The sequence below is a fragment of the Hippocampus zosterae genome, chromosome 1, assembly GCF_025434085.1.
Source record: "Hippocampus zosterae strain Florida chromosome 1, ASM2543408v3, whole genome shotgun sequence".
Lineage (NCBI taxonomy): Eukaryota > Metazoa > Chordata > Actinopteri > Syngnathiformes > Syngnathidae > Hippocampus > Hippocampus zosterae.
In genome coordinates this window covers 28,040,230-28,065,006 of record NC_067451.1, presented here as the reverse complement: position 1 = coordinate 28,065,006, position 24,777 = coordinate 28,040,230, and the positions used below count along the sequence as shown (strand labels likewise).

The 24,777-nt window shown below is 43.5% G+C and overlaps 2 protein-coding genes across 2 annotated transcripts in view; one reads left to right on the top strand and one right to left on the bottom strand.

The window, feature by feature from the left end:
* Nucleotides 1–284: 284 nt before the first annotated feature.
* Nucleotides 285–24,777, top strand: part of ctnna1 (catenin (cadherin-associated protein), alpha 1) — a 132,960-nt gene continuing 108,467 nt past the window's right edge. Inside the window, exon 1 of the mRNA XM_052073531.1 lies at nucleotides 285–288. The gene's annotated coding sequence lies outside the window, so the exon portion shown is untranslated. The remainder of the gene's footprint in view (nucleotides 289–24,777) is intronic.
* On the bottom strand, nucleotides 1,522–18,161 carry LOC127607448 (melanin-concentrating hormone receptor 2). The gene is made up of 2 exons (XM_052075772.1): nucleotides 17,351–18,161; nucleotides 1,522–2,361 (listed from the first exon to the last, which is right to left on the bottom strand). Exons 1-2 carry the CDS (start codon nucleotides 17,737–17,739, stop codon nucleotides 1,722–1,724), a joined length of 1,029 nt encoding a protein of 342 aa, XP_051931732.1. The 5' UTR covers nucleotides 17,740–18,161; the 3' UTR covers nucleotides 1,522–1,721.

Here is a 24,777-nt window from a genome sequence, read left to right as displayed (position 1 = left end):
AAACTCATTTCTAATCTTTTGCCTTTTGACTCAGCATGAGAATTTTAGTTTAACTGTTTGTGTGTCTTCATTATTAACATATTGTTTGTTGTGGTATGAATTATTTTGTTGTGGTTGTTTGAAAGTGGTCTGTAAATACAGTTGAGTTGGGTTGATTGCATTTTTTTTTCAATGATAACGTGGGCTCTATTTTTATTCGGAGCCCAAGTCTACCACAAAGCGCAGTCTAGTTGTGTGCAAGGGTGGCGTTATCATTCTTTTGGTATTTTGCTAGATTTTGCGCAAGCAGAAATGGCTGTTGGAACGTTTGTGTCTTTGTGCACCTTCGTGGGATGGAAATCATTTTTTCCCCTGGCCAATCCTAGTGACATCCCTCATTCGCATCGAAATCAGGGGGGTCGGAGGCGCTGTATGCTTGATACAAATAGACTCGGTGGGGTCGGCGCATGACATTGGCAGGTCAACTGCAGGATCTCCCCTTTCCGATGATGATATGGCCCGTGCAAGTGACATAGGCAATTGGAGCCCGAATCGCATCCCTGATCATGTATCCGTGTGTTGACCTTTCTTCATCATCATGAGTAGTTTATCATACTGATCACTCTGCCTTCCGCCCAACAAGAAGACTGACAATCCATTATCCTCCTCTTTTGTAGAAGGAGAACAAAATACAGTATATTTGACAATACACAAACGTCATGTAATAATTTAGTAAATTAATCAACCGTCAAACGAATGGTACAAAATATGTGATAAGGGGGCTTTACCACTTTAACGGAAAAAGTGATTAAGACAAGTGGAGTTTTGGCAAACATTTGAAAGACTGATTAAATGGTAGTCACTATGTATTTGTAAAAAGAGAGGATATGCCACATTGTTTTCAATTTTCCAACGTTTAAAACAGTTCTCTGAAATAATTTATTAAAATATCGACAATGTTTCAGTCAAAATACCCAAAGGTTCAATTACTTACAGTGTACTGATCACCCTCTCAAAATAGCCCAGTTTAGAGCAGCCACTTGACACGTCATTCCATGACCATGATGACGGCTGAGTATTTATCTCTTCAGAAACGTGGCTACTGGAAAGAAATTCTGAAGTATAGCCAAAATGTACAGTGTGCTGAAGCAGAGTTGGCCTCTCAGCCTGAGGAGATTCTCCAACGAGTTTGAGAGTCCTTTGGAACTTTGTCACATTGCGGTTGTTTTGGAATGTTGGTACAAAGGAAATGTTTGTGCAGGTTTTTGTGGCTACGCTAACTGCTACAGTGTCACGGTAGATAGTGGTCACGTGCCATTTATCACAAGACAACACTGGTAGCAACTGCTCATTTGTCTATCGAACAACACTTAGGCTCTGCGTTGCTCTTGGCTTTGACATGGTAGCGCTAACCGCATATTTTTGTTATGGCAGTGACATCACTACAGGGCCAAAATCTGAACCACTCTCTCAAAACACATTGACCGACATCGGGAGCTACCAGTAATATGACATCCCTGAACAGTTAGGCTCGAGCGCTACCTCAGAATTCCATCTTCCATTGTTTATGTGCTTGGACCAGTGCTAATGTTCCGTCAATAAAGACACAAATGCGCTTCCCCTCTTCTGCCGAACATCATACTCTGTGTGGTTTCTGTTGTACAAATTTCACGGGCTACTTTATCTTGTCCATTCGAACAAACAACGACTTGTCCATGTGTCTACGCCGAAACATTTTGTGACTAAATGGCAGTACTACGATAACTGGGTTCAAGGGCCATACTGGAACCCTCTGTTTTGACCACCGTCAACCTGGATGAGTGCTGGGAATTGTTGAGCGTGTTTCTGTGACAAAGACGTTCTCTGTAATTTTGGGCAAAGATGAGCAACATTAGCGGGTTGATGCAGCTATGAGAGTAGCTGAGGCAGATACTGATGTTGTAGGCGTAGATAAAGGCGACAGTCGGGGAATTGTTGCGCAGGTTCATCACCTGGATGACGTGGTAGGGCGACCAGCAGATCAGGAACAGAGCGATCACCATCAGCACCATCTTGGTGGCCCTCTTGGCCCACACGGTCTGCTTGCGTTTGACTCGACGAATGGAGCTGAACACGTGGTATAGCGTGAGCGAGTAAAAGGTGCTAATGATGATGAGGGGGATGATGAAGCCCAGGATCGATTGGTAGAGGGTGTACCAGTACATATCCTCGGGCCCATCAAGATACATCATGCAGACCTCCGATTGGTGTCTGCGTACAACTTTGGCATACAGCATAACCGGCACGGTGAGGAGGAAGCTGCCGATCCACACCAGCACGTTGATCATGATTGTCCAGTGAATGGTCCTCCGCTCTGAGGTGGGGTGAACAATGGCAATGTATCTGTGGGGAAGAAGTCACATATTTAGAGGCATTCCGCAGTCTGAAACGCCGGTGATAAAACGAACCTTGCTGCACTTCCAATCATCATTTTAATCCCTGATAGCTAGAAGCAAATCCAAGGTTCCGCTTACGTGATGCCCTCTCAGCACATCACTTGTCCACTGAAGGAATAAACGTAGTAAATACAGTAAGGAGCACACAAACACACGTCGTGGGCAGAACTCTCTACCAATGCGAAAAATGCCGAATTGTTTTCCTAACCTAAGTTTGGATAAGTTATTTTTGATTGGGTTGAAGATTGGATTTGGGAGGGCTGAAGAGGTGGAGATCAGGGGTGTCCAAAGTCGGTCCTCAAGGGCCGCTGTCCTGCCTGTTTTCCAGCTCTCCCAAGAGCAACATACCTGATTCAAATAATCAGGAACATTCTACTGCTGCTTGAGAGCTGGCTGAAGAGCTGATCATCTGAATCAGGTGTGTTGCAGCCGGGAGAGCTCGAAAACAGGCAGGATAGTGGCCCTCCAGGCCCAGAGCTGGACATGCCTGGTGTAGATGGTCGTGCACATATTGAAGTTAAAGTAAATTGTGTGTAAAAATTCTTTTGGCCCAGCAGGTTTAAGAGTGCATACGCCCTGGATGAACAATTCAGAGCACACAATATCGAGATCACACAAATCCACTTTTCTTACAATTATAACTATTAAACTTTAGATCCTGTGCAAGTAGAGACACCACTTATTTAAAGCAAAGGGGAAAAAAACTATTAACTGCTTGGATATATCCCAAAAGTATTCATTGAAAGCGAAGGGCTTTCAAATTTCAGAAAATATTAAAATTAGGAACATACAAACAGTGAGAAGGCGTAGTTATGTTCCTGTTTGTTCATACTTATAATAATAATAACACAATTTATTTCAAAGTAATTTTCACACTACTCAGAGACACTTAAGAACAAGAGTTAAGAAATACATGATAAAAACACAGTTTAAAACAGAATATACACAAGTTTCAAACACACAAATGTCAAGAAAAGAAAAACAACGCAAGAAATAAGTACAAAAATGAAAATACATTAACAGCATCACGGAACAGATGCGTTTTGAGAAACGAGTTGAACGATGGGGTGTCAGTACAGCTGCGGATGTGTTGAGGTAAAGAGCTCCGGAGGGTGGGGGCAGCGACAGAGAAGGCAGGTTATGTGCGTGGTCATGGGGATGGCGAGGAGGTTTGCATTTGAGGAGTGTAGGATGCATGATCCATGAGAGTATGGGTGGAGAGCTTGGAGAGGCATTGGGAGGCCTGAATGTGAAAGGCTTCATAGGTGAGTAGGAGAAGTTTGAATCAAATGTGCTGGGGATCGGGGAGCCAGTGGAGGTTTTGCATTGGTCGAAAGAGAAATTGTTGTCAAAAAGCACACCAAGGTTGCAACAGTGTGTCCCCCGCCTACTGCTCGAAGACAGATGGGATAGGCTCTAGCACCCACCGCAACGCTAGTGAGGATGAAGCGGTTCGGGAAATGAATGAATGAATATGATATACAAACACTATAATGCAGACTATTCATTCATCTTTGAGTAATTTCCCTTACATGAATAATAAAGCTGACATTCATTCAATTTAGAAGCTACTCGGCCATTGACGAAAAAAAGGGACCATTTATTAAAACATTTGCCTGCTATGACTTACATCAATCTTTCTGCGATGTAACTGCATATGGGTATATGCAGTGCACTTCTAAGGAGACATTGACATTCTCGCAATTGTCCAAAAGGCATTCAGATTAATTGCAGTTTATGAAGAGCAGTGTATTCACCAAAAGGGCATGCATTATGCTGTGAGTGTGATGGATGGACAGTGAGTGCAGTCAGAGTCATCCCCAGTCGACGACTATGCGACTAAATAGCACAATTCGTTTTCGATATGGACTAAAACACTCACCCACATAATTCAATGCACTTAATATAGGCAATGCATGAACACATACGAATTACAGTTGCATTGACAGACCCAAAACCGAGTCTTACAATTTGGAGTGCAACTCAAGTTTTAGGGAAAAATATGCCTTAAATCTTGCTCAAGAACCATTATGCTGTGAAGTATAGTTTTTGGAGTAATCGCTGCACACTTATGACACATTTCCTTGGAGGTGGGATATGTATGTATTTCTCAGAAAATCAATAAAATTGACCCTAAGTATTAAATGGCAAAGACTTATTTAGCGCTTTATCTTCACTATAAGGTGCCCAAAGCATTTTGGAAAGCCCGACATTCATTTTTTACAAATGTCTCTGAATTACCACCCCAGAATTAAGCCTCACAAATGGCTCACCCAAAACACCATCAAAGTGGTGTTTTCCCAGGGAGCTCAGAGTGGTGAGTGGTGTGGAGCTGTTTGGGATTGATGGAAAAGAGGCACTTATGTGCCTCGTGATAACAACTGTTCATTACTGTTTCAGGAATGGTGCCAACTTGAGGACGATGTTAGGAAAAGAGTGTGGCAGCCCCACGGGGAGAAGCCGGGTTAGATAGATGGATAGGTATAGAAAGATACAGATAGATAGATAGATAGAGACAGACAGATAGGGGATAGATGATCGATGGAACATTAAGTTTCTCACATGTCCTTTTCCATTTTTGCAAGTGATAAGCCAGAAAATAATTACTACTTTGAATATGCACATCATGGGTGTCATTCTTCAAGGCTAATTCCTCTCGTTTTATTTCTTACTGCCACCAAGGACAAAGGATAACAATTAAAGTTTGTATGTGCAGGCCTGAGGATATCACGGTAACAATCGTTTCCGGTGGTGTGTCGTTTCCGTGGGATCATTTGTACGGTGCCGAAAAATCGTTTGCCATAACAAAATCACGGCGCACTAGTTGACTGTTCGCAATAGAATCTCTCCTGTGTAATCAACGCGATTTCACTGTGCCTGTATGTGTGTTTGTGGTGTGGTGTGTGAATGTTTTTCTTCCATTATACATTTGTTTTGTTTTCATTAAGTGGCGGTGGGGGTGGAACAGGAAACATTATGTGCGCATGCGGGTTGCTATTTTAGTCTGCACGCTGAGAAAGCGCGTGGAGATGGCGCCGAAAAAAACACCGAAAGGCATATTAGTTACTACACTTAAGAAATGGGAATGCCAGTCGGATTTTTCTTTCGAATCATCTGAAGAAGGGCGTATTACCAAGCTGACGTGTGATGTATGCACAAAACATGAAAGAGAAATACGAAGGGACGGACGATTCCGAGGCAAGTACTTCAAGTTGGTCATTAGCTCTAAAGGTGAATCGCTATGAAAAATATTATGAAACAGTCTTAGTTATTGATGGAGGAATTTCGGGAAAGGATGATTTATTATGTTTGATTCTGCTTTTATATTGCTGTGTTTTTATTTAGAAAGTATTAATAGATAATGAAATGATTGCTTTGCATGTGTTCAGATGTGGTCCGGGTTTTGAAACAGGAGAACTGAAACGTGCTCAACTCTACATGGGCCCAGGAGATGACCGGATAAGAGAAAATCAACGGGAGTCGACCCTTTTGCATTTCTCAAGATATTCTGAATTGACGTATTAAAAGTGATTTGATGAATAAAAAGTGATTATCAGGCTTAGGCACTTCCTAAGGATGTGATGACATTTTCAATGTCATGTACTGTACTTTGGAGTGAAAGTCAGGGTGTGGCCAGTTTGCTAATACCCCAAGCTTCCCCTTTAGTGGCCTCACCTTCATGTAACTTAGGGACCTCAAGAGCAGATAAAAAGAGAGGGCATAGGGAGGGGCTGTTTTAGGTCAGTTGAGAGAATTGTGAGCAGCCTCCTTTCTATTTTCCTCGCAACCAAAAACTCCTCTCTTCCTTTCTGTAAGTATATATTTGTCAAATCATATTATTAACCTGACAGTTATTCTCTAATTTACTAGTTGTAGACATGGTAACATTATGAATAAAACAATCATCACAAGGTGTAGTCATACTACTGTTTACTGTCTGTAAACCGAAGATTCTTTGATCAAATTGATAGAAGATTACACAGTTACAAAGAGGACGTCAAGGCATATCAATACTATAAGTCTGGTAGTATAGTCAGGTAATTCTAAAAAAAGATTCATCCCATGATTATAATCATTCAATTCCGATTACATGCTTTTGTATTAATAAACGGGGCGAGTAGCCATAGATATTGTTTATTGACATCAATAGTACACATGCATAATCATATTAACAGTGTCAGGTTTATTTGTGGCCCATGGTATGTAGCCAGATTTTGTTGTATGCTGTATTCACGATCCATATGAGTAAAATAAAAGTGTTAAACAACATATTTTGATCCATTTATTTCATTGAATAAACCTGGAGTATACAGCTGCTCATTTAATTATGTTCATTGTTTTCAAACATTTACCCTTCAAATATTTTACTTTTGAGTATCAGAATTCTTGATTATGAATATCAATCAATATAGAAAAATGGGTTCCCATGATGAACGTTTACGGAACCCGAAATTAGTTACACAGGTTCCCCATTGGGTAATCTAACGGAACCAAAAAACAGTTTGTTAATTTCTGAAATTCTCAGGCCTGATGTGTATGCTTGTTTCCAGGTTAAATAAATAACCAAACAAAATCCTAGTTAATAGAGGCAAGTGTTATGGAATATGCCATTACATTTTTAGTCAAGTGGCTACAGAATGATTTTTTTTAAAAATCCTTTTGCAATCCAAGGATGCAAACCCTCATGGTAATGTATTACCGCCATCTATTAGAAGTATTGAAATTCTGTTTTGTTTTCATTTTTAATCCACACAGGTTAGGAATTGCTTTTTGAACAACAAACAAAATTGTTGTTTTGTGGCATTGCAGATCTATTAATCATGTCTGGGAGCGAGTGTCAAAATAGTGTGCTGCTTGATTACAAGTAATTTGAAGCTCCCCACGAAAAAAACAGCAGTTACAGGATGTGAGCATCATCCATACCATTGTACAACTCCTCCAGGCAGCATTATTTGACAATATATATTCTTCCACCACATTAGGCAGCATATATATATATATATATATATATATATATATATATCGCATCTCGCCCATCTCGCCCATCTCTGCTTTTTTCCAGTAGCCCAGCACTGCACACATATATATAGTCGTGCCTGTGGTGGTCGGAGCACTCGGGGCAGTGACCCCCAAACTAGATGAGTGGTTGCAACAGATCCCGGGAACAACATCGGACATCTCAGTCCAGAAATGTGCAGTGCTGGGAACAGCAAGGATACTGCGCAGAACCCTCAAGCTTCCTGGCCTCTGGTAGAGGACCGAGCTGAATGAGGGACGGACACCACCCCGAGGGGTGAGATGAGGATTAAAAAAAAAATATATATATATATATATATATATATATATATATATATATATATATATATATATATATATTTTTTTTTTTGACAGAGATCGTAGACTAGCAAGATGGATCGATGGGAGCGGGGTTCGAAATCCGCGCTGCTATATATATATATTTTTTTTTTTAATCCTCATATACAGGGTATATACATGTTGCATATGTGTAGTCTTTTGTGGTTGGTTATGTGAATCTTTACGGTTTGAATTTCTGTAGTGTTGGTGTTAATGTTGTTGGGGATGTTCATGGGAGTGAATGTGTATCTACTGTATATCTATAAAAAAAATCCTCGTCTCACCCCTCAGGTGGTGTCCGTCCCTCATTCAGCTCGGTCCTCTACCAGAGGCCAGGAAGCTTGAGGGTTCTGCGCAGTATCCTTGCTGTTCCCAGCACTGCACATTTCTGGACTGAGATGTCCGATGTTGTTCCCGGGATCTGTTGCAACCACTCATCTAGTTTGGGGGTCACTGCCCCGAGTGCTCCGACCACCACAGGCACGACTGTCACCTTTACCTTCCAGGCTCTCTCCAGCTCCTCTCTGAGCCCTTGGTATTTCTCGAGTTTCTCATGTTCCTTCTTCCTGATGTTTCCATCACTTGGGACCGCTACATCCACTACAACGGCTTTCCTCTGCCCTTTATCTATGATCACGATATCTGGTTGGTTCGCCATTACCATCTTGTCAGTCTGGATCTGGAAATCCCACAGGATCTTCGCTCTGTCATTCTCCACCACCTTCGGAGGTGTTTCCCATTTTGACCTTGGGGTTTCCAGTCCATACTCTGCACAGATGTTTCGGTAGACTATACCAGCCCTCTGGTGATGGCGTTCCATGTCGGCTTTCCGTGCCAGCATCTTACACCCTGCAGTTATGTGTTGGATTGTCTCAGGTGCCTCTTTGCACAACCTACACCTTGGGTCTTGTCTGGTGTGGTATATCTGGGCCTCGATGGCTCTGGTGCTCAAGGCCTGCTCCTGAGCAGCCAGGATGAGTGCCTCTGTGCTGTCCTTCAGGCCAGCCCTCTCTAGCCACTGATAGGACTTATTGAGATCAGCCACTTCAGTTATGGTCCGGTGGTACATCCCGTGTAGGGGCTTGTCCTCCCATGATGGTCCCTCTTCCAGCGCCTCATGTTCTGTTCCCCATTGTCTGAAACATTCTCTGAGTACGTCATCCGTTGGAGCCTTCTCCTTGATGTATTCATAGAGCTTGGATGTTTCATCCTGGACAGTGGCTCTCACACTCACTAGTCCCCGGCCTCCTTCCTTTCGGCTTGCGTACAGTCTCAGGGTGCTGGATTTGGGATGGAACCCTCCATGCGTGGTTAGGAGCTTTCGGGTCTTAACGTCTGTGGTCTGAATCTCTTCCTTTGGCCACCTTATTATTCCTGCAGGGTATCTGATCACTGGCAGGGCATAGCTGTTTATTGCCCGGGTCTTATTCTTGCCATTGAGCTGGCTTCTTAGGACTTGCCTCACTCGCTGGAGGTATTTGGCCGTAGCCGCTTTCCTTGTTGCCAGTTCGAGGTTGCCATTGGCTTGTGGTATACCGAGGTACTTGTAACTGTCACCATCCGACTACATTTCTCAAGCCCGAATGACATCCCGATGTCGCTGCTGTAGATCCTGGTTGTGTGGATCAGGGAATCTATGTCCCTTTCGCTCTTAGCATACAGCTTTATGTCATCCATGTAGAGGAGGTGACTGATTGTAGCTCCATTTCTGAGGCGGTATCCGTAGCCTGTCTTGGTGATTACTTGGCTTAGGGAGTTCAGTCCTATGCAGAACAGCAGTGGGGAGAGTGCATCACCTTGGTATATGCCACATTTGATGGACACTTGGGTAAGTGGCTTGCCATTGGCTTCAAGTGTGGTTTTCCACATCCTCATCGAGTTCGCAACGAAGGCTCTGAGGGTCCTGTTCACCTTATACAACTCCAAGCATTCAGTGATCCATGTATGTGGCATCGAGTCATAGGCTTTCTTGTAATCAATCCAGGCTGTGCACAGGTTGGTACGTCGGGACCTGCAGTCTTGTGCGACTGTTCTGTCAACCAGGAGCTGATGTTTGGCTCCTCTGGTATCTCTACCAATGCCCTTATGTGCTTCGTTCATGTATTGATCCATGTGTCCACTTATCTTAGCCGCAATGATGCCTGACATGAGCTTCCATGTTGTGGAGAGATGGGTTATTGGCCAATAGTTGGATGGGACTGAACCCTTTGAAGGATCCTTCATGATCAGGATCGTTTGCCCTTCGGTTAGCCATTCTGGGTGAGTCCCATCCCTCAGCAGCTGGTTCATTTGTACTGCTAGGCGCTCATGGAGTGCTGTGAGTTTCTTGAGCCAGTAGGTGTGGACCATGTCCGGGCCTGGTGCTGTCCAGCTCTTCATCAGGCGCCGAGAGGTATGGCAGCCTCGGTCACACGCTCCTTAGTATTATCCCTGTTTTTGTCATTTTCGTTTGTTTTTGGCGACCTTGAGCGGCTTACTTACACGAGGAAAAAGTTGCTGCGCATTGGGGAGTCTACCCTCGGTCTTTTTTCACCAGCACACGAAAATCCACAAGGTTTTTCGGCGCTAATCGCGAGCGGAGCGGCTGCGCTGTACGGAGCATGGAAACGCCGCCTGAGGAGGGGGAAGAGAGCCGGCGTGCTCGTCAAGCTCCGGCAGCGCGGATTTCGAACCCCGCTCCCATCGATCCATCTTGCTAGTCTACGATCTCTGTCAAACAAGATGGATGAACTTCTTCTCCTCACAAAGACCAACAAAACCTTTGCACGTTCTGCTACGTTCTGCTTCACTGAAACCTGGCTCAGTGACCGCCACCCAGATTCCGCGCTACATCTACCCAGCTTCCGCCTTCTCCGAGCCGACTGCGACACGGTGCTATCAGGAAAATCGAAAGGTGGTGGGATTTGCTTCTATATCAATGAAGAATGGTGCACTTATGTCACGAAGCTCGACGCACACTGCAGCCCGGACCTGGAGTCGCTGTCTTTAAACTGCAAGCCATTCTACTCGCCACGTGAGTTCACCTCCTTTTTACTAGTCAGTGTTTACATTGTGCCACAAGCTAACGCTAACACGGCGATACAAACGCTAGCCGAACAACTAAACAAACTCGAACTAAAATACCCAGAGTTACCCCTGATCATTTTGGGCGATTTTAATAGAGCACATCTTAACCGTGAACTTCCCAGATATAAGCAGCACATCGACTGTTTCACCAGAGAAGGCAACATTCTAGACCACTGCAATACAACAATCAAAAATGCATACCGATCGGTCGCCCGTGCAGCATTGGGTCTTTCTGACCACAATTTAATCCACTTAATACCTTCATACAGACAGAAACTCAAATGTGTTAAACCGGTTGTTAAGACTGTGAAAAAATGGACAGATGAAGCAAAGCTAGCTCTACAAGAATGCTTAGACTGCACTGATTGGGGCGTCTTTGAAACTTCAACGGGCACACTGGATGAATGCACAGACACTGTAACATCATACATCAGTTTCTGTGAGCACATGTGTGTACCAACGAAGTCCTTCCGCTCCTTCAACAATAACAAACCATGGTTTACTCCCAAACTCAGGCAACTCAGGAAAGAGGAAGAGGCCGCATTTAGAAGTGGAGATCGGGCACTGTACAAACATGCCCGAAACCAATTGACAAAGGAAATTAACATCGCTAAGAGAAGCTATGCAGAGAGGCTGAAAAACAGTTCTCTGCTAACGACTCTGCATCTGTATGGAATGGCCTGAAAGCAATCACTAACTATAGAATGCCATCCCCCCAAACAGTGAACAATAAGGGTCTTGCTAATGAACTAAACATGTTTTTCTGCTGATTTGAAAAGGACACCCCCATTTCCCACACACACCCACCTCTACCAGAACCCACGCTACCCCCCCCCCCCCCACCCACCCTCTTTTTCTCCACTACAGATCCACGAACAGGACGTGAGACGGCTCTTCAAGCAGCAAAAGATCAAGAAAGCTCCGGGGCCCGACAAAGTGTCCCCCTCCTGCCTGAAAGTCTGCGCTGACCAGCTGGCTCCGGTCTTCACACAAATCTTCAACAGATCACTGGAGCTGTGTGAGGTCCCATCCTGCTTCAAACAGTCTACCATCATCCCAGTTCCCAAGAAATCGGCAACATCGGAACTGAACGACTATAGGCCTGTCGCCCTGACGTCTGTGGTCATGAAGTCCTTTGAACGCCTTGTGCTGAACCACCTAAAGAAAGTCACTGGACCCCTGCTGGACCCTCTCCAGTTTGCCTACCGGGCAAACAGGTCTGTGGAAGACGCAGTCAACGTAGGTCTGCACTACATCCTCAAGCACCTCGACAGCACAGGGACCTAGGCAAGGATTCTGTTTGTGGATTTCAGCTCTGCGTTCAACACCATCATCCCGGAACTCCTCACCCCCAAACTACTCCACCTCGGTGTGTCCCCTACGATCTGCCAGTGGATCCTCAGCTTCCTGACGGGACGGACACAACAGGTGAGACTGGGAGCAACAACATCATCAATACGCACCACCAGCACTGGAGCCCCAGGGATGTGTCCTCTCGCCACTGCTCTTCTCTCTCTACACAAACGACTGCACCTCAACAGATCCAGCTGTCAAACTCATAAAGTTCACAGACGACACCACGGTCATCGGTCTCATCAAAGACGGCGACGAGTCTGCGTACCGCCAACAAGTGGAGCAGCTGGAGCTCTGGTGCAGCCGACACAACCTCGGGCTGAACACGCTCAAGACTGTAGAGATGATCGTGGACTTCAGGAAAGATTCTTCTCCACAGTTGCCCCTCACACTATCCAACTGCCCTGTGTCAACCGTCGAGACCTTCAAGTTCCTGGGAATCACAGTCTCCCAGGACATGAAGTGGGAAGTCAACACCATCTCCATCCTGAAAAGGGCCCGGCAGCGGATGTACTTCCTGAGGCTGCTGAGGAAGCATGGCCTGCCACAGGAGGTGCTACGACAGTTCTACACGGCAGTCATCGAATCAATCATGTGTTCTTCCATCACGGTTTGGTTTGGGGCCGCCACAAAAAAGGACAAAATCCGACTTCAACGGACATTTAGGACGGCGGAAAAAAATCGTTGGCACCGCCCTACCCACTCTTGAGGACTTGCACACTGCAAGAATCAAGACAAGGGCACGGAAAATCCTCCTGGATCCCCCGCACCCTGCCCACCACCTTTTTCAGCCACTCCCCTCAGGCAGACGCTACAGATCCATGCTCCACCAAATCCTGTAGACACTTAAACAGGTTCTTCCCTCTAGCCATTAACTCCTTAAACAGTCACTGACGTAGTCACTCTTCTTGCACCACAAAATGGTACTACAAAACTACTGGTTACTCTAAAATGGTTCAATGATTTTGTTGTTTGCGACGATACTAGTGCAGCGTGTTATACCGGAGACAAATTCCTTGTGTGTTCTACATACTTGGCCAATAAAGATGATTCTGATTCTGATATCTGAGACTCTTTCCTGTATGTCTCCCACTGTTATGGTAACTGGGTTCTGTTCAGGGAGGTTGCTGTGCTCCTCTCTCAGGGTCACCAGCCATTGTGCACTCCCATATGCCTTTCCAGTACCTTTCAGTTTCCAGTCTTGGTGGGTCAGCTCTGTTGTTAGGACCCTGCCACTCAGCGTACACTTTCGCAGGTTGTGTTGCGAACAGCCTGTTCATTCGTCTGGCCTCATTCTCTTTCGTGTACCGCTTTAGGCGGCTGGACAGGGCTTGGAGCCTTTGTTTGGCAGTTTCGAGTGCTTCAGGTAGGGTCATCTGGATGTACCTCTCGGGTATCGGCCTTTTCATCACACCTCTCTGAGCCTCCGTCAATTGACTCACATCTTTCCGAGCTGCCTTGATCTTAGCCTCCAACCGTCTTTTCCATGGTGGGTAACGTATCTCATGGCTTCCATGGTTGCTCTTATAGCCAAGCATGTCAAGGATCACTGACGCTGAAGCGTATATCAGCTCATTGGTTTCCATGATCGTTACGGTAGGGATCGCCCTCAGTGCTGCATTCGCACTTTCCATGAGACTTTCAGGCGGTACTTCACATAGCCGTTGTAATCAGTTTCTAGGTTGCCCAGCTTTCATTCTCGCCATGATCTTAGCTTTCAGGTCAGTTGCTGCCTCGCTCAGCATTTCATTCATTGGGGTTGGCCTCCCAATCTCATCATCTGCATTCATTGGGGCTTGCCTCCCAATCTCTGGTATGACCTCCTCCTCTGATCTGGCAGCCTGGGCCCTTCACCATGGAACCTGCGTTGTACCTCATCAATCTCAAGTTGTGACAGCAGTTGCCGTTTGTGGATGTTGGAACACTGAGCTACTAGTTGTTTCGTTGTCAACCGTGACTGTGGGTTTCGAAGTAACCATTTAGCCCACATTCTCTGCATGTAATCCCTCTGACTAGGGTTGCTTGAGTAGTAGCATTCCAACAGAGCCATGCTATCGCATCTCGCCCATCTCCGCTTTGTTCCAGTAGCCCATTTTTCATCAAGGTGCTCTGGTTCCCCAGCACCTGACGCAGACCTTGTTTGGCCGGGCGACGTCTGACCCGGCATGTCATTCGTTTTCATCATTGTATGAGGTAGGCATTAGCGTGAAGGATCTTGCCCAAGGACCCACACTGGATGGTGTTATGTGCTCATTTTTTGTCCCAAGTGGGATTCGAACCACCGTCTCCCGTATGCCAAACCGATGCCTTACCAACTGAGCTATAGCCGCTATATATATATATATATGTATGTGTATATATATATATATATATATATAATATATACACACACATGTATGGCAGCTGATTGTGGCATAAAATTGCTATGATATGCTGTAGAGTGCATTTACCTCAGCATCACACAAGATTTCTGAGGAAATGTCTTGTTAAAGATCATTTACGAAGAAATTATTATTATTAATAATTATTAAAAATTAAGTTACGAAGAGATAAGAAAATTTAAGATAAGAAAACCTTTATTAGTCTCGCAATGGAGAAATTCCCAATTCACAGCATGAATTATGTATCTGATTCAAATACGTGAATATACGTATTTTGTCTCACTCTGAAGGATGATACAATCTTAAATTATGCTGTGCATTTCAAGGGGCAATCTAAATGTCACAGATGATTCCATAATCACACTGGGAACATTGATGTAATAGCACATTATTATTGGTATTATAACTACAGCATGATTGTTTCTGAGCGGGTTTATAGACATGGTCAGGAAAATGACACATTTCCACACAGTTTATATAACAAGTAAATCTAAGCTGCATTTGATCATAAGATGGTTTTGGTTTCGAGTAGGAGTGGGAAACCTGTAAACCGTGACCTCCCATGCTATTCTAAACATGAAAACTTCAAAGAAACTGCTGTCAAAAAAATTATCTACACATGTTAAAATAGGTGGGATGTTTATATGGCAACACAGTGAAAAAGTGGTTTGCATATCTTCCTTACAGCTTCCGTCAAAGTTCAAAAAGAGGCATGTTATGTCAGGCGAAGACTCAAGATTGCCCATTGGTGCGAATGTGTGCGTGAAAGGTTGTTTCTCCGGATAGGTGCTAGTCGGCGAGTAACCCTTGTCTCGTCCGAAGGGCTGCTGGATTAGGCTCTCGTTGTCTTGCGAACTAATGTGCATAGGTGCTACAGAAAACTGATTCTGGACTGTAACATCCTTATATGGGTCGTTTTCAAATCATTTATAAGAACAGTAAAAACATGCGAAACAGAATATTTCATTTAAAAAAATCCATTTAATTTATTTATCTTAATATCTAAATTATTGGCAGTTATCATCCATCCATTATCTGAACTGCTTATCCTCATGAGGGTCGCGGGTGTGCTGACCCGATCCCAGCTGTACTCGGGCAGTAGGCGGGGTCCACCCTGAACTAGTTGCCAGCCAATCGCAGGTCACACAGAGACAAACAAGCAATCGCAGTCACAATCACAACTAGCGACAATTTGGAGTGTTCAATCAGCCTGCCATGCATGGTTTTGGAATGTGGGAGGAAACCGGAGTACCTGGAGAAAACCCACGCAGGCATGGGGGGAACATGCAAACTCCACACAGGGAGGCCGGAGCTGGAATCAAACCCTCTGCACTGTGAGGCAGATGTTCTAACCAGTCCACTAACGTGCCGGCTCAGTTTTCATTCAAACATTAGTAATTGTTTTGGAAAATAGATGTATGATAAAGTGATATTTATCAAACATCTAATATCAAACGTCTACCTTTATGTGTCCCAAATAAAGTTTCATGATTTGCAACATGTTCGTTGGCGCCAGGATGAATCCTCCTACTGTATGTCATAATTTTGTAAATTTCATATTTTCACAAGTCAATCTTCACATGTGGATGTTATTATTACTATTTTACAAATGAATAACCACTCTGAAATGTTGAATTAGTTCCCACACTTTGACAATACAATGTTAATGGTTGAACAAACAGGCTGTTTTGGGGATCTCCTGAATAGTGATGATTTTGGAGGTATAAGGATTCTGCTTGTCGACTGGTTAGCAAGTCCACCTCACAGTGCAGAGGTGCAGGGTTCGAGTCTGACTCTGGCCTTCCTGTGTGGAAGTTGACAGTTCTCCCCATCCCTGCGTGGGTTTTCTTTGGTTGCTCCGGTTTCCTCCCACATTCCACATGCATGGGAGGTCAATGAAACACTCGAAGTTGTCCGGAGGTGTGGTCGTGAGCGTGAATAGTTGTTCGTCTCTGTGTGCCCTTTGATTGGTTGGCAACCAGTTCAGGATGGACCGCGCCTACTGCCCGAAAACAGCTGGAATAGGCTCCAGCATGCCCGCGACCCTTGTGACGATAGGCGGTTTGGAAGATGGATGGATGAATACCTTTTTCAAAATGAGGGCCCTATTTTCATTGAGAGGGGCGTGTGCACTCTGTGTAAAAACTGGCGCGGCTTCATTGTCAAGCCGAGGCATTTCTTACTGTGACTGTCTGCGAAAATACCAAAAGAAAGAAAATGCCGTAGGACTTTAAAAGAGTAACTATTTCAACATTTACAACAAATTACAATTATGGTTTGTCACTGATAACACCAAGCTAACATTTAGACTTGTCTTCTTTAAATCTTTTAAACTGATTTACCTCAATGTGAACCTACAATTTCCAACAGCTTTAAGTTGAACATTTTTTTTTGTGAATTGTCCCCCTCATCATCTTTTGAGATGCCATCTCATTACAGAATATGACAAAGACGAAATGTGATCAGGACCATTGAACCTGGAGTGGAGCATATAGGAATATTTGGCACGCGTGTAACTCCACATCTCTATGCTGGTTGTTCAGTACAATTCAGTCACAATAATAATAATAATAATATAATAATAATATATAATTATAATCATAATAATTATAATAATAATCATAACATTTTTTTTAAAGAAAATGGAATGTGAACCTCAACGTGAGTTACAGTGGTCCTATTTTTACTAGACCTCGAACATTGTCTGGTACATAAAGATTTTATGATGACAGCGGCAATAAAGATTTATTTCCAGTGTACTCTTAAAAAAAAAAGACTTACCGATCAATACAGAGCACGGTAACTATGCCCACGGTGGTGAACTGGTTGCTGACATCCACCACCACCACCGCCTTGCACATGAAGTTCCCGAAGACCCACTGTCTGTCTCGGACCAGCTGATGGATGTTGAAAGGCATCACCAAGAGGAAAAGCATGTCTGCTATGGCCAAGTTGAGCACGTAAATGTCCGACACCATTTTTTTCTTGCACGCAGCCACCGCGTAAATGACCAAGCCGTTGGCCAGAACTCCCACAGCGCACATGATGCCATAAATGGACGGGAAAATGTGCATGAAAGTGGTGATGTCGATGAAACTCGTGCATGATGCGGTTGCGTTTCCACGTGAAAGCTCGGTTGAGTTGTGGCAGGAAATGTCCGTGTCATTCATCTTTTTTTGAAGGCGGGGATCCTTGCACTTCTCTCGCCAGCTGGTTCAAGTGCGCGCCGCGCGTCCTACAGCCGCCCAAACTCTTCTCGACCGCTCCTTCGCTCAAAGGAGCACAATGTGATGTGAAACAGGCGGGAGCGCAACAAAATGCAAGAACGGCGTCGGTCTCGGAAGCATGTCTCATCTGTGCGGGCCAACGGTGGAGCGAACGAAGACTCAGGAGGCGCGCGTGGTGGACTCTCAAAGGTTGTGCGCCACAAAGAACAAATTCCCTCCCTTCCAACGTGACAGCCTCTGTCGGTGATCAAGCAATTCATCAAGGAAGTCACGCTGGACCTTTCAATCCAATCAAGTGGTCCATATTTTTTTTATGTATTTGTTATTTACTGATCAAATCAACCAAGGGAGTTTCTAAGCATTGTCTGTAAATAAACACAGTACACATATAAAACAACCCAGTTCTTAATAATACTATGTATAGTACAAACTGTAGATGTGATTTGACAATTTGACAATTTAAATGCTTTCCCGAATTCCACGGCTAAATGTACCATGGAATGTTTTCAGAACATTACTGGACGTGCTTTCTTCATTTTGCAACCTTTCACGATGCAATTCTTTGTTCATTAAGCTACCGTGCACGCAATGTCACTTTCTAATCAATCTAATTCGTCAGATGGCCTATTTTAGTGTCGTCTTCAAAATACTTTGGGTGGGATGTTGAAATGGGAGAACTCCTTTAATTACATGCACTCGAACAAACATTAGGCTCTAGCAACTCCCTGCACCCTCTTCGGGATAAGTTGTGTTGGAAATGGATGGATGGATGTATTTACATTGACTGAAAATGATAGCCCTCTCAATGTGATTCTACTGTGCAGCATTTTCATTAGGGTCACGGCGTCATCTACAGAAAGTACATCCTGAGATGTTCATCCACCCATTTTCATGACCGTTGACTTTGAGCGGAAGGCTACACCCCAAACTGGTCGGCAGTCAGTCGCAGGGAACATGTAGAGACAAACAACCATTCACACCCACAACAACACCGTCACCGAGTGGGAACTGATCCCACGCTGCCCGCGGACAAGGCAGGCGAGTGTACCACTACACCATCAGCAACTTATCCCGAGACGGTAAGGTAAATAATGCTGTCATTGCTAACGTTTTGAGTGCCCAGTGTCACAGTGGAAAACGTAACGCAGCAAAAGTCCCAATAGCACAAAGTGCTTTCCTTAAGATGAACCCAAGTAAATAAACCTTAGCCTTCTGTCGTTGTGTTACCAGCATTGCTGCAAGGACTGCGCACTGCACTTTCTTTAGATTAATGTTCAAACGTGGTTGCATTCATTGTAACGAATCTGGGGAAATTATGTACCGCTTAGTTCAAAACTAAGTTTAAAAGTACCATCATGTCATTTCAACATTTATCCTTGAAACAAAATGTCAAAAAGACACGTTTGTGTTCAATGGGTGTATTGCGTGTTAGATGACACTTTTCTGGATAAAAGTTTTAATGTATGCTGAAGGAAAATATCGACTATATTAATGATTCATTTAGTTGATGAAAATTGCTCTGTTTGCGTGGACTAAAATTTGAGTAAAGCTAAAATACAATCAGATGACTAATTAATTTTAGTCTGAAAAGTGTAAAATTAAAATGTAAATTTATTGTCAAAATTAACACCAGCTGGTCGATTAATCGAATGGAAACCATCCATCAGGTGAACAAATATGAAGAATATAAATGAATATAAAGGACATCTGGAGTCAAATGCCTGCCTTTTAATTTGTATTCCCGAGGGTGTGACTGATTGAATTTAGGGGATCACACCTGTGAAGCTTACCAAATGTCAATCCTCATCAGACGGACCATTTTTGTGTGTACGCGCTCAAAAAGGGAATTCATTCGGCCGAAGAATAATAATTCTACAATACTAAGAAAGAAAGCAATTTCAAAGTTGCATGCACCAAACAGACTAGGAGAAGCTTAGCCTGCCTTTTATGTCTGGTAGACTTGATTATTGTAACGGTCTCCTTGTGGACTCCCTCAAAAGAGGACCAAACAACGACAGCTCATTCAGAATGTTGCAACTGGGGTTCTGACTAGAACAAAGACATCAGAACATATTACTCCAGGCCTAAAGACTTTGGAATGGCTGCAGAATATATATATTTTTTCTTCAAATCACTGAAGGGTTTGTCTCCTCAGTGCATTAAAGAAATGTTAATTGAAAGTCTGAGGTCTGACTACGCGGGTACATTCGTGCAGCCCAGGTTTAAAATTAAATGTTTTGATTAGAGCTGTCAAACTATTAAAATATTTAATCTAATTAAAAATGCGGCTGTTAATTAACTCAAATTAACTAAAAATTCATCTTATTTACTCATGCATTTATTTTTCGTTTATGAATTTCCTTTCATATTTTTTGTCCTATTTTTCCCCATTTTAATGCTCTCATCAACATGGAATCATGAATCAGATTTCTATGTGCAAAATGCAAATATTTACTGAAATAACAATTTCAATTTTACATGAACATTTTTCACTTGGAGCAGTTATTCACACATAATCTCTCACACAATATTACTGTCCATCAACAACAGTGAAAAAAATATTTTGTAACACAACAGCTGCTTTAACAGCTCTTATTATGGACTCAAAACAGAGCAATATAACATTATAAAGTGCACATCTAAGTACTCAGCCTATAGGGGATTTAAGCCATGGTTGCATACTTCGTTTTTCTCAAGTTTGCTTTGAACACAGCAGTCAGGCTATGTTAATTCTGTTGGTGCTTGTGTAGACATCATTTTGTATGACTACACTTGGCTCGATGACAACACTGGACAACAATTTTATTTTCAGTATGGTCACTACCACTGCATTGCTGAACCCTCAACTGAACCCGCAACGTTCTCTCCCGAAATAGTGTCTTCTCCCGCTTGGTGTACCTTAGCTTTCTCCGCTATGTACAATCTCTGTACACAGCTTGTAATGGAGGCTCTCGCTGGCAATCCGTAGTGGAGTCGTTAGATGTAATGCAAATGATTTCAGCTTGAGTCGAGCTGTGGACAATGTTGACAGGCTAGCATGCAGTAGCCATGCATTTAGCGATGGCTTCAGCAAATTTGTTCTTCGTAGTGTCATCAGACTCGACGTGCTATGATGATAGCTCAGTTTACGACTGCAAAACATACAGGTAACTTTGGTCTTGTCAGTGAAACAAAATTCATTTAAATTAATACCAATAAAAACGCACTAAACTGACAGCTCTAGTTTTTATATTTTGAAAGTGTAATCTTGTGTACTTCAGAAATGTTTATTATCACACAAAATTGGGGTTGTCTTTTACTTTCACAAAAAGACAATAATGGGAGGGATGGTTTCTTCTAAATTATAATTAGCTGGGAATTGAAGTTATCCCGACTGTCGCCAGCAATTAGACACATTTTGTCACGGCGAATGTAATCTCAAGACTGCGGTGCAATCTCATCATGAAGATGTGCTTCCATTTTCCACTTGTTCTCGACGAAACTCAAACTCAGTCATACCGGGCAGAGGCTGATTTGAAATTTCATGCAGCCATGCAGGAGCAGGACTCTGCTGCGCTCTGATCATGAGTGGGAGGAAATATCGGTGAGCATTTGTTCATTCCCTGTGATCTTTTATTTTAGTCCCGAACTCCCCAAACTGAAAAGACAAGCGTTATCATACACAGAACAAGCACCTTCAAGTGACACATTTTCACACTTCAAGTGACCAACTTGTATGGTAGCTTCCAGTATCCACATCTCTTGGATAACAAATAGTGAAAGCATTTTCTTGTTAACAAAACCCCTCAAACCGTCACTTTGACAATAGTTAAATAAATCAATTATTTTTGACTTTTTTTTGGTATAATTTTACAGTAATAAAGGGCCTCCAAGGAAAATTGTCACGACAATGTGGCCTGACAAAATGAGTTTGACATCGCTGGCATTGACCAATGCTCAGAACAATGAGAGAAAATGTTAAAATGATCAAACATCTTCATGATAAAGTCAAAGATGTTTTACATTTCGGGATGTACTTCAGGCACTACACTTTTTGACACAGTATAAAATTAAATTAAACCCCTGGAAAAAAGCGTTATCCTATTAAAACAATGCATTGGATCAGTCTCAATATACAACTGGCAAATGCCACAACAATGTTTTTATAATTAGGAAATCAAAGTATACCATTTTCCCCACTATACTCTGTATTATATATATATATATATATATATATATATATACATATATACATATACATACATATATATATATATATATATACATATACTGTATACATATACATACATATATATATATATATATATATACATATATATATATATACATATATATATATATATGTATATATATATATATATATATATATATATATATATATATATATATATATATATATATACAGTATATATACAGTACTAGCTGGTTCGCCGCCCTCCGGGCGGCTCATCAGCTAGTTCCTGCGGAAGGCTGGTAAGGTGGGCCTTCGGCCCACAAAAGTGTTGTTGCTTGGTTCAACTTTTTGTTCATCTTCATTGCTTATCGCGAAAATAAAGAGATGTTGAGCTCTACTAAATAACTAACAATTTCATTGCAATGCTTGTGGGTAGACAACATTTTTTCGCTAAGATGCCCGCGCAATCGTAGTGAGCCACTGCCTGAGCGGCGCAGTGGCGGCGCGCAGCGGCGCGGTGAAGTAGGTACGTTTTGAAAAGGGACAGACGGAAGGACAGACTGCGTGCGGGACGACGCGCAATATATATAGATATATGTATTGTTTCTTTGCAGCTATGACAATCTTTTCGGTCAGCGAGGCAACAATAGGACAGCACTTCTCCAAACTCACAATCAGCTTCAGATAACTCAGGAAGACGGAGACTGGAGTGGGATGATGACAAGATAAATGTCAAGGCTAAGGGATGAAGAGAATAAAAGGACCAAATGAACTCAACTTCCATCGGTGGAATCCATCTTCCATTTAAAGGCAACATTTTCTCACATTGATGATTCTCTTAACTCCACCTTTGTCAACTGCTTGCTGCCTGTTGCTAATATTTTCATCATTGAAAAATAGTTATGTTTTAAAAAGCAACATGGAACGTGGCTCTAAAGATTCTTGACACGCTGCATGGCACTTTCAACAATTTGGAATGGAACCACAATTTGCAGCACATTTTAAACTGAGATATACAGTGGCCGCAGTTCAATGATTGACTTGGTGGTCTTATCATCAGATTTGCTGCCACATGTTTTGTGTTATGTTTCTGTTTGGTTATGTTTGGTTTTGTTCTCTCATGTGCCCCTTTTGTCGCCACCTGTTCTCAGTGTCCGTGTCCCTTGTGTTTAACCAATCAGCTCCCTCAACTCTTTGTGTCTTGTCCAGGTGTTTCTCGTTGTCTCGTCACTTTGCTTGTATTCAGTTCCCTGAGTTATGTCAGTCTTTGTTGGGTCATTATGAGTTGTGAGTATGTGAGTGTCTGTCTGCCCTACTCCTGTCACGTTTTGTTTTCCGTCACATGTATCTTTTGTTACTTTGGCTCTTTATGATTTCCAGGACTTTGTTTGAGTACCTCTAGTTGTACTCCTGTTTGCATTTTTGTTAAATACATTATGATCAGTCCACCCCTGCTCCTCCCTGCCTCCCTGCTTTTAGGGTCCTCCAACTACTCCCAACTACCATCACGCAAAACATTTTGGACACTTGGCTGAAGAGGGAGGCGGAGCTGTGAACTGATCGCCACCTAGTGGTGAGTTGACTCCTATGGCGGGCGGGGGGAGATGCCGGTTTAACCTGGCAGACCCAAATGTATTGGTTTGTTGGGAGTATATGGTAGAATCCCCTGTCAGGAGTTTCAAGTTTCACCTCAAGCAGAGCTCTTCTGACGTCCCGGAGGAGGCAGCGGACATTGAGTATGAGTGGAGCATGTTCCGCGTCTCTATCGTTGAGGCGGCCGCGATGTTGTCAAGCTGAAGAAGGAGTCCTATTAGGCCTATATGGCCTGTAGGACTCCAGAGGCAGCTGATGGGTACAGGCAGGCCAAGTGGAAGGCAGCTTCAGTGCTTGCTGAGGCAAAAATATGGGCGTGGGAAGAGTTCAGTGAGGCAATGGAAGCCGACTTCCGGACGGCTTCGAAGAAATCCTGGACATGTCAGGAAGGAGAACAGTTCACCATTAAAACTGTGTATAGTGGGCATGGGGTGCTGCTGACCTTGACTCGAGACATTGTGAGTCGGTGGGCAGAATACTTAGAAGACCTCCTCAACTCCATCAACACCCCTTCCTTTGAAGAAGCAGCGTCTCTGGACTCTGAAGTGGGCTTTCCCATCTCTGGGGTGGAAGTCATCGAGGTGGTTAAAAAGCTCCGTGGCAAAAGCCCTGGGGGTGGATGAGATTCACCCAGAGTTTCTCAAGGCTGTGGATGTTGACATAACTCGGCAACATAGCGTGGCCATCGGGGAGAGTGCCTCTGGACTGGCAGACTGTGGTGGTAGCCCCTCTTTTTAAGAAGGGGGACCTGTAGGTGTGTTCCAACTACAGAGGATCACACTCTTTAGCCGCCTTGGTAAGGTCTACTCAGAGGTGCTGGAGAGGTGGGTCTGTCGGGAAGTCGAGTGTCTAATTCAAGAAGAGCAGTGTGGTTTTTGTCCTGGCTGTGGAACAGGGCACCAGCTTTAGACCCTCGGCAGGGTCCTCAAACGTGCATGGGAGTTCACCCAACCATTTTGTGCTGTGCAGACTTGGAGAAGGCTTTCGACCATGTCCTTGGGGAGTTCTGAGAAGGATGCTTGGGGGTGTGGGGTACCAATCCCCCTGTTCGGTCCAGATACCACCGATGTCAGAGTTTGGTTTGCATTGCCGGTAGTAAGTTGGATTTGTTTCCAGTGATGATTGGACTCTGCCAAGGCTGTCCTTTGTCGCCGATTCTGTTCATATCCTTTACGGATATAATTTCTAGGTTTAATGAAGGCGTTGAGGGGGTC